The sequence below is a fragment of the Pocillopora verrucosa genome, chromosome 1, assembly GCF_036669915.1.
Source record: "Pocillopora verrucosa isolate sample1 chromosome 1, ASM3666991v2, whole genome shotgun sequence".
Taxonomy (NCBI): domain Eukaryota; kingdom Metazoa; phylum Cnidaria; class Anthozoa; order Scleractinia; family Pocilloporidae; genus Pocillopora; species Pocillopora verrucosa.
In genome coordinates this window covers 21,721,678-21,732,507 of record NC_089312.1, presented here as the reverse complement: position 1 = coordinate 21,732,507, position 10,830 = coordinate 21,721,678, and the positions used below count along the sequence as shown (strand labels likewise).

At 39.7% G+C, this 10,830-nt stretch overlaps 1 protein-coding gene across 1 annotated transcript; it reads left to right on the top strand.

The window, feature by feature from the left end:
• Positions 1 to 353: 353 nt before the first annotated feature.
• Positions 354 to 6,818, top strand: LOC131769032 (uncharacterized). Its single transcript, XM_066172499.1, has 4 exons — positions 354 to 418; positions 3,112 to 3,264; positions 3,418 to 4,360; positions 5,171 to 6,818. Exons 2-4 carry the CDS (start codon positions 3,131 to 3,133, stop codon positions 6,395 to 6,397), a joined length of 2,304 nt encoding a protein of 767 aa, XP_066028596.1. The 5' UTR covers positions 354 to 418; positions 3,112 to 3,130; the 3' UTR covers positions 6,398 to 6,818.
• The last annotated feature ends 4,012 nt before the right edge of the window (positions 6,819 to 10,830 follow it).

The window sequence follows — 10,830 nt, the reverse complement described above, 5'->3', positions numbered from 1 at the left end:
TAAAATGTCAGTTTTTTTCCTTTCGCGTCATTATAGTCAGATCATGATGCACGAACCTTGTATGATTCACATGCGCGTGGTGCACGGCAAGGAATACCGCGTCCTTGACAGCCTGAGATAACATCAAAAAGTACCACCTTGTTTATTATCAAATAAACAATTTAAAGAGATTTAATGAGTATTACATGCATTTTGCACCAATCTGCGATAAGCAGGAAAACAATTAGGGGCCAAAAAGACTGCAGTGCCTGACAAAAGCTGACTCATGCCCTTAATGGCTTAAATTGCTACGTAGACGATGACGGACCTTGATATCGAATAGTTAACGCTTGACAGAAGGTAATCAAGTCAGAGTTGGCGTTGTAAAGGCTGGAATCTATCTCAGCAAACTAAAGTTCAGGAAAAGAGATCCATTCAGGTAACTTGAAAAGTTTATTTCTAACCTTTTCCTCGCTTATCGTTTTTCCTTCCATGCTTCCCGGAAACTTGAGTCAGTTACATCGAGTAATCGTTTGATATGGATAAGAGTTTATTTTAGTTAAGTTTCTGCTCAGGAGGGTATTTCAAAACGGCTCTTTGACTCTTTAAAGAACATCTCGTGCAGTTTCTCATAAAGAATGTTGGTTTTATCTGCATCACCTCGCATTTTTTTCACTTTTGCGCAAGTTAGTTTAGTTAGTTTTACGGGTCTCAATATCTGAGCTTCTGTCCCTTTGGGTAAATACTTATGAATATGTAGTTATCGCCATAGAATAGATTTATTGAAATTAAATAATCCGAATTATCAAATGTGTCAACGTGCGTGCATATTAAAGACAACCATCTTGGACGAGGCGCTCTATCTCAATCGATTCGGAGACAAAAAAAGTTTCCAGTTCCTTTCAATATTGTTCTAAGAACATATGAAATTTATAAAGAAAATGAGACATTGAAAGTCAATGCAGAGACATTAGAAAAATAAATTAAAGAGAGTTTAATAGGCTTGCTGATATCTGATTAACGACTTCGAATTAAAAACCGAACAATCCGTCTTCAAACATATCATGGGGCATACTTCATGGCTTTCTCTGTATCGTTCAGCTCTTACTATTCATTGGTACTGCGTGGTGTTTACGACAAATAGAGAGCGGAAAAATTATACTTTGTTTGTGTTCAGCTCCTTGTGTTCTACAGTAAGAGTATCTTAAATAACCTGTAAACGCAGCCATTTTTCAAGTTTTTCCGTTGTTGATTTGAAGATTGTGAAAAAATTTTGCAAAACAGGAGTTTGAAGGTTTTGGGAATTCGAAAATTGAGCAAAACAAGAGTGTATTTTCTCAGTCAGTTTACGGATCCGCTTAAGCTGAGTCATGCATTAAGTGGCTTGAGAGGGTGGGAAACAACGGCAGACATTGAGGGGTCTTTGGTAAAGCCGCATCTGTCACCTTGATAAAAGACTCCCATATGCCTACAAAAGACTTAATGTTTGATTTTATGGCTGACTAGTTTTTCATATACTTTGAGTTTCTTGTCTCAGGAGAGATATTTTCATAGTAAGACCATAGCTTGGTCTTCCAATTAGTTCATTCTGCAAACGAAAAGTAGATTTACAGTTTTAAAGAAGGTAAGCACTCAATCGAGTACGGGGCAGTATTAAAGACAAATTCCAATTTTCTTACGATATTGGTCTTGTGACATCATGTACTTTTGCGAATTATCAAGCCATCGAAGTAGAGGTCGGAAGAGTGATTTCGGAAATCTTAGGCGCTTACAGCAAACTTGAAACATTTTTTGAGGGTAAAGGTATCACCTCCCCGAGTTGTTTAAGGAATAGCTAGAAAAAGTCACTTTTAGAGCAGCACGCTTCTTTGTATTAGCCATGTGTTTTGGTGCAGAAAAAGACACACTGTATCACCGTGAGCACACCTCCATATCGAGTAACCTAGTCAGAGTTAATAGTCAGTGGAAAGACTAAGATTTTTTTAAGGAAGCTAAGATCAGAATAGAAACATAAATATCGGTATGAAGACGTGTTCCTTTTTTTTTTTTTTTGGCTTACTGTTATGAAACCTGATAACATCGATGCAATTTAGAGGAAACTTTCTGCTAACCGTTCAGCACCGTTTAGGATGAGAGGCTGATTATCATGTTAGTTGAGTTGCTGTTCATGGGGATACTTTGAAAGGATTCCAGATTTTCTGAAGCCCTTCCTGATATGTTTCTTATGAAAAATATCAGGTTTGACCATAGCATCTTAACTTATGCTACATCTCTCATCTTTGTTCAAGAAACTTGTGTGGCTATCTTAGAATAGTTTGAACCTTTGGGTGATTTTTCCGTCGAGTCGTGTAGTTTGAATCTCTAACTTCTCGATATGTCAAATCAAAAGGGCTAGGGAGGAAACCCTACCTAATAAAGTAGGTGTAAACGTTGGAAATAGAATTCACTTTTTAACGGGATAAGGCTCTGGTGAATCGCAATTGCGAAGGTGATGTAGGAATACATGCAGTGATCTACGGTGCTTCCTCCCCAAGCCACGTCGATAGCGAGTGGTTAAAACTCGACAGAAGAAAGTTACTGGCAGTTGATTGTGGAAAGACCTGGATTATTTGCAGATAAAAACTATGGCGCAGCTCAGTGCAATCTTAATTTGGATGGGGAAACGTTTGTCTTTTCATTGCCATCAGTCACTGTTTTAACACCGATGTTTCTAACAAACTTAATTCATGTATCTACCGCTTACTGTTGAAATCAGTTTGAACATCAAGTCAGTTAAGTTTCTTGTTACGAAGGTATTTCAAAAATGTTTCCAGGCTCTCCAAAGCACTTATAAGTAAGTTTCTCATGCAAAATGATAATGGTTTGACCAAAGTATCTTGACTATAGTTATATCTGTCACCTCAATTTGCGCGAATTTTACTGCGGCTGAATCATAATGCTCTACATCTCAGAGTGATTGTTCGCTAGTTGAATGATTAAAATAATTAAAAACCCTTTTTTCTTGTATCTCTTTCAAGAATGAATTACTTTACAAGTTCTTGACTTGTGATTGCTCTAATTTTCATGCATATCCAAAAATTACATCTTTTGTCGACGTAACCTTAGGCTTTTATTAATTTTCTCCCTGTTTAGTAACCCTTCAAAGTAAGCCATGACGTTCCGTCCCGAGTTTCAATTCGGTTTTCATTTAGTGGAAGATGCTCTTGCCCAACGCCAGTTCCTACGGATCGTTGATGATTATCCAAGTTTATACGCCGGTCCACACGTTCGAAACGCAATCAGAAGGTATGCTCAGCTCCTTTCATACACATTACTAAACATGGAATTCGCGAGAAGACCAATCGAATACAATCAATTATTTTGTCATGAAATCTACCGCTTTGCTATTTTCCCAGCGACAAGAAGCGCCCTTGCCTTAACTATTTCCTTTTCCTTTAGATATGAACTTTTCTGGCTGCCTTTGCTGGCTCAGAATGCCACTCGTACAGAGAAATGGTTCATTGCTTTGAACATTGCAGCACCACTTGACATCGCCTGGGTGTGGCATGTGCACATGCTGTCCCCTGTCAGTTACCAAAGGGACTGTAATGAAATTGTCGCCGCTTTGGTGGATCATAAGATACTAGTCGGTGAGCAACGGTATGAAGGGCTTGTAAAGGCCAGGGCCCTATGGGAAAAGCTGTATCCTGAAGAACCTTTTGAAGTAGACCTGACGGCCCCTGTTTGCGACGCGCCAGATTTCCAATCAAGAATTGAGTATGACATCGAGGCTGCTTGTGCTCGACAGAGGGTTTTTAATTATCAGGTGTCCTTACCTCATTTTGCGGATAAGAAATTTTTGACCAAAGCAGTGGAGAGGTATAAATTACATCTTTACCTGAAGCAGCAAAATCCAGAGACGTTTTTTGTACCGTGCTATGACTCTGACCTTATTTGGCACGCACATCAGCTTAATCCATTAATCTACACAAGAGACACCACGAAAATCCTAGGTAAAGTATTCAACCACAATGATTCGGTGAACGATCGAAAGCCCGGCTCAAAACTTAGCAAGTCTGAAACAGTAACACGAGAGAAATGGAAAAACCTGGGTCATCAATTTGCACTTAATGGAGCCATGTTTCGCGGAGAGCCTCCACTTATTACACAGAAAGAATCCATTGATTACAGTTTGCATGCAGCATTGGAGTACACCGTGGACTTGACCACGTTGGAAGTTGAAGGTCTCCCAAAACCGAAACCCTACACTGTCGAAATTGATGATATCAATGGCTCGCAAGTGCTAAAGATGCATGTTCGTGAACCAGCCGCAAGAGTAACAAAATCTGATGGTGTGCTATCAAGATTTGCATATAAAAAGAAGAATAGCGTGAATTTAAGGGTGAGCGTTCTTGTACTAATTTTTTCTTTCTCTAATGTTTTATTTCCATCAAGGCTTGAAACTAGCTTTTAAATGAAGTAGTATCATAATTGACACACCTGAAGTTTTTGTATGAATGAATAAAGATTGGTACTCGAATCTAGCTACAAAGTCATACTACAATCATAGGCTTTCCGCGGTGAGTCACTGTTGCCGAAGAAATAATACAAGATATCCACTGGACTAACGTTTTTCAAGCTGACCAACAGAGGGGTGCCGAATTACTGAGAACATAAAGATTCTTTGAAGAACAACCATATGAAATAATATCGCGAGTAGTAAGAGGCGAGCAGGTCCAGTATGATTTGACATGGGCAAATCACAAGAAATAGTAATAAGAAATTTTTTAGTAATTTTATCATCGAGTTTGTTTTTGTTTATCAATCATTGATCGCTTCAGATACGGTCAATCATTTTCCGTTGGAGAATGTAGCCAAAGGTAAGCATGAAGGCGAATAATTTGCACCAAGTTACACAATAAGTCGTATTACTTATGAGCGAACTCTAGTTTGTAGGTGGATATTTTCAACTTGGAAAGTTGTTTGTTGGACGAGGGAAAGGAAGAATGATTTGAGTAAAGAAGTAGCAGTCTCGGAAAGGATTGTTTTCGTCAACCTATAAGAACTAACGACCTTTTCCTTAATTGAAATCTGGTTATCACCGAACCTTAAGTCACAGTCACGGACTAAAAAACTTTCCATAAGCTACCCCTTCCTAAAATATTTCTTTGCACATAATGAATATGCATGTGTTTTTGGTTTACTCTGTTAGGTTCGTATTCAGCAACGTGGGACTTGCTCTTGCTTTTCACATTCATTAGACGAGTCTGCTGAGTATTCCTTCTCAGCCGAATATCTGGCTGAGAGATTCCCTTGCGAAAGGAACGTAGTGTCTCAACCGGAAACGCACGAGTTAACCATCGCTGAAAACCTGATTGTTCGATTTACTACTGTGGTGCATTCACCTAAGCCAGATGAATACTTTTTCTCAGTAATGCCAAATGGGGATTTCAACCCAGTCCAAGATGTTACTTCCATTTTGAGCTCACCAGCACTGTTCCTTTCACCATTTTCTTTGAATCAAACGGTGGCTTCTAGTGAAATGTCCTTGCATCGGCTAGTGGATTATTTTGAGCGAGAAGCGTTTATCTGCCGAGTGATGCACTCGGCTGAGTTGCTGTTCTCCTCCGTAGAGGTCATGAACCACGTCGGTGATGTTGTTAGCACCGCGCACCTTCTACGCGGAAATGTCCTTCCAGCAAAGAAGCAAGTCGGCGAACCCCAGTTTTGTTGCACTTTGGATGAGGCGGGAGGGGAAAGAGCCATGTTGATTAGAGGGTGCAAAGACTGGGGCATCTGCATTGGCAAATGGAAAGGAGTTGTGAAGGGTGTCCCTGGCGTACCTGGAATAAAAGGGTCTGAAGGTAGTCCAGGTGTTAAAGGAACGCCTGGCGTTAAGGGCCAACCGGGTGATTTGTGCATTGAGTTCTTCTCATTGTCCGGGGCACAAGAGTGGAAAAGGGTGAGGAAACAGGGAGAAAACTTCAGGGTAAGTCTTAGCGAAAAAGAGATAGTCAACGTAGACCTTCGGACTGGCGTGATCTCTTTTCCATCCGCAATAAGTGCCGTACCAGAAAGCATTGCACTGGGATTCTCTATAGCTGTCCTTCATCTTCTGTGTCAGCCTAACACTTCGACAAGAATGACCGACCACACGAAGCCATCAGTTATGGCGTCAAGCAGCCAGAATTACAAGACTCGTAGAATCCGTTGTGAAGACCTGACGCTGGTAGTAGCAGCAGGGCTCTATGCTACCACAGTACCGAGCAACGCATATATTAAGCACGAACTTGGGGATGCCTGTGGTGGCTGTGGTGGGTGTGGAGGATGTGGAGGATGTGGAGGTTGTGGAGGTTGTGGAAGTTGTGGAGGATGCGGTAGCTGTGGTGGATGTGGTGGGTGCGGGGCATGTGGTGGTTGTGGTGGCTGCGGGGATTAAGGCCTGTTTACTAACTGAGGATGAACTGAAAGGCTAAGGAACTGAGGAACTTACGTTTAAGTCCTCGAAAATGGAGGGATTTTATGACCTGCCCTCACCGACAAGAAAACTGTGTTCTAATTTGAAAGTAAGAGAAATATCTTTAAGGAAGGGAATATGTCTGCATGAACCGAGTCGGTGCATCTTTGAGTTTTTGCATAGCACTGAGTAATTTTCTTTCACCTCTGTGCAGTCATTTCCAAATAGGACTGTCACAATTGATTACGGAGGAATTTCGCCATATATCGGCAAAAATTTGCGATTTTTTCTCGGGTATGGAAGTCTGTAAGATTTAAAACTGAATGCGAACGTACCTATGTACATTTTGAAGACTCGCAGTTCTTTGCTCCCAAGTTTAAAATGTTTCATTTAATTGGATACAAAGTTATTCTCTTGACACGAGTAAAAAAAAAACGATGCAGTATCTCGATGTAATGGTAAAGTAGAGAACACGCAATTATGTAATTTACAGTTGATTGTTACTCGATAGATGTTAAGCTAACTGGTCGGTTAATGAGGAGTCATTATTATAATGATAGAAAGAAAATCTAGTGAGCACAATGATATTTTTCTTGCTTGTTATTCAGTAACGATTCAAGGTGATAAATGTAGTTTCACTATTTTTCAATCTTTACTTCGTCAATTAATAACAGTAGATGAATGTTTGTGAAGTTGTCGCTGAAAATAAATCGAGGAACACTGAGGTTGTTTAGCGAAGTTTTATGCGATAAAATTTTTTTGGCCATATTTTTCGCCGGCATAGCACAATTATTGCTTGGGATAATTTGTTTCTCTGACAAATATAATTCAGTTTGCATTTTAAATAGCCGACTAGCTGCTGCGCTAATTTTTGCATTAATTACAGACCTTGATTGGCAAGGACTATATGGAAAGATTAGGATCAATCTCAGGAAATTGAAGCTCAGGAAGATCCAGGCAATTGATAAATTTTTTTTACTCTTCTCTTACTCACTGTTCTACCCTCCAGGCCTCCAGGAAACCTGATCGACTGTTTCTCGTAAATATTTGATATGGATTGAAATTCATGTTAGTTAAGTTCTTTTTTCGGAAAGATACCGGTATTTCGTAGGAGGTCCACGACTCTTTATAGCATATCTTGTACAGTTTCTCATACAGAACGTTTTTTCTGTCAGAATTGTCCTCCATTCTTAATTTGAAGGTTGGGTGAAAATTTACCGAAACAGGAGTTTATTTCCTCAGTTTTCCGTGGTCATGCATTGAGTGGCTTAGAAAACAACGGTGGATATCGAGGGGTCAACACTTAAAAGAAGACAGTCACTTCAGAGTTGACTATCGAAATATTAGATTTATTTATGGTTAAAAGATGAAAAAAAAAACGAAAGTGGGCGTAAATTTTGGTAGCTATACTTTCCCCTTTCCTTAAACCTAGGACAATTGTTGCTAGAAACTCGAATCAGTTGTTTCTTTAGCTAACTGTTGAAATTAGACGATCATAAGTGGTTGCTTAGGAAGACAACGTTTTTGGTTGTTCGCATGACAACCGGGGGACATACGAAGCTCGGGAATATCTGTGAAAGCCAATGAAATGCGCTAGCAACTCAACTTGAACCTTTTCAAGGTGATCTTCATTTTTCTGGTTCAAATTAAACTTGAGAAGCTTTGTGTTGTTGTTGTGAGGTGTAATAGCGCCACAGGATTAATCAAAGTACACAAAGCAGCGCATTTTTGATACTGGTAAGTTGATTACCTAAGAACCCATCAAAGAAATACAACCAAGGTTAACCCGTGGAGGCATCTGCCATGCCAGATGTTTCTCTGTACATGCAGCATCTTACAAATCGCACGTCACTGATTTGTCAACAAACGCTGTTTTAACTTTGTGGAACTAACATAGGGCCTTGATGTTCCAAGAAATACCGAAGCCCATGGGAGGATTCCCAACCACAATACTGACCGAGTGGAACGACTGACGAAGGCTATCAGGTAAGAAATAATTGATTTGGCTCAGAACTTTGTTAACAAGTGTGAGAGAGGTGGTTGGCTTCGATCCTCCTTTTATTGTTTTTCCCCGGTTCTGTCTCCCTTGAGTAGTCAGTCCTCTATGGGCTCTTGTTATCTGAAGGTAAAAATTTTTTGGTTTTCTATTTTTTGTTCACCCGATTCTGTCTCTCTTGGGTAGTCAGTCGCATTTGGGCTGCTGCTATCTGAAGACAGAACTTTTAATCTTTTTTCTTCTGGTTCTCTCGGGTCTCTCTTTGCATGTGTTTTAGACTGACTGTTCCTTAATCACTGTGCGTTTTTGTTCGCGACACCTCGACGATGCTAAAAAATAGGTTATGATCTTTTTGTGAAGATCCTGAAAATTTGAGCGCATAAACAAAAGATAATCAAGCCAGAGTTGACGTTGGAAAGGCTGGAATCCATCTCAGCAAACTAAAGCTCAGTGAAAGAGATCCATTCAGGTAACTGGTAAACTTTATTTCTTACTTTTTCCTCGCTTATCGTTTTTCCTTCCATGCTTCCCGGAAACTTGAGTCAGTTATATCGAGTAATCGTTTGATATTGATAATAATTTGTTTTAGTTAAGTTTCTGCTCAGGAGGGTATTTCAAAATGGCTCTTTGGCTCTTTGAAGAACAACTCGTGCAGTTTCTCGTAGAGAATGTTAGTTTTACCTACATCACCTGGCATTTTTCCACTTTTACGCAACAATTTTCAGTAGTTAGCTTTAAAGTTACGGTTCTTAAAATCTGAGCTTCTGTCCCTTTGGGTAAATAGCTATTAAGATGTAGTTCTCACCACAGAATAGATTTATTGACATTAGATGATCCTAATTCTCAAATGTGTCAACGTACGCGCATATCAGAGACAACCGTTTTAGACGAGGCGCTCTATCTTAATCGAGTCGGGGTCAAAAACAGTTTCCAGTTTCTTTCAATATTGTTGCTCTAAGAACATGTGAAATTTATAGAGGAAATGAGACATTGAAAGTCAATACAGTGACCTTAGAAGAACAAATAAAAGAGAGTTTACTAGGCTTGCTGATATCTGAGTTATGACTTCGAATTAAAACCGAACAATCTTTCTTCAAACATTTCATAGAACACACTTCATGGCCTTCTCTGTATAGTTCATTGATTTGCTATTCACATACATATATATATATATATATATATATATATATATATATAGATACATACATATACATATGTGCGTAGTGTTTACGACAGATAGAAAGCGGAAAATTGTACTTTGTTTGTGTTCAGCTATTTGTTTACAAGAGTAAAAGTATTTTATATCACCTGTGAACACAGTTGCATGATGAGCCTTGCCCACAGAAATTGACAAGCCTACGGATCATTTTACGCTTCCCTGGTGGGAATCTTTTTCTTGAGCAAAGCACGTCGTGCTTTTTATGTTTTTCATGTTTTGGTCATTTTGAAGAAAATGACCAAAACAGTAGCTTGAAGGTTTTGTGAATTCGAAAATCGAGCAAAAGAAGAGTTCATTTTCTCAATCAGTTTAAGTATCCGCTAAAGCTGAGCCATACATTAAGTGGCTTGAGTGGGTGAGAAAACAAAGGCAAACATCGTGGGGTCTTTGGTCAAGCCGTATCTGCCACCATGATAAAAGACTCCCACATACCAGCAATTGCAAAAGAACCCCCATCCCCCCTTCGCCGCTTAGCCAGAAATCCGTGACAGCATGGCCGCCACGCACGCGCATCCATGACGAACTTGGTCCCAGGTTAATAACGAGTCGCAAATTCACTACAAGGAAAACAGTGCAATTTCAGCTAACCTTCTAATAATTGCTCTTGTATTACAACCACCGGAGGAGACGAACTCTTCCAGCTCGCAAAATAAAGAAGATTATATGTTCAACCTTTTGCTGCGTGCTCCATGTGCATTTGGGTGTTAAAGCGCTTCCCAAAGCGATTTCTGTTGGACGCATAAATCCTCGCAGTGCGCCATAAATTTTCTTAATAATGGTCCAAAGGTAGCATAAATTGTCTAAAATCTCCCCATTTTGCAGGTCTTCCCGATCGAACTGTTTTGTTCACATGCTAACTTCATTTATAATGCAAAATTAGGAGCCATTGAAGCAACTAAATCGGTTCCAAATTTGGTGGAAAAATAGCCCAAATACCGCTGAAGAATCCAAAATGCGACGCCCGTTTTAAAGCTCGAGAAAAGTTACAGGGAAAACGCCATTTTTTGTTGGCCGTAAACCGTAGCTTCTAGCCGAATCGTCCTCCATCTTAAATCCCAGAATGCTTTAATTGGCCTTGGTAACCTTGCCTTTAATAAACAATCGTCGAAAATTTGCAAGTGAAATGAGCAACGAATGTAGTCAATGTTGCTCGCGTTTTGAGGATGCAATCAGATTCACTCAACCAGAATGCTTTGTCTT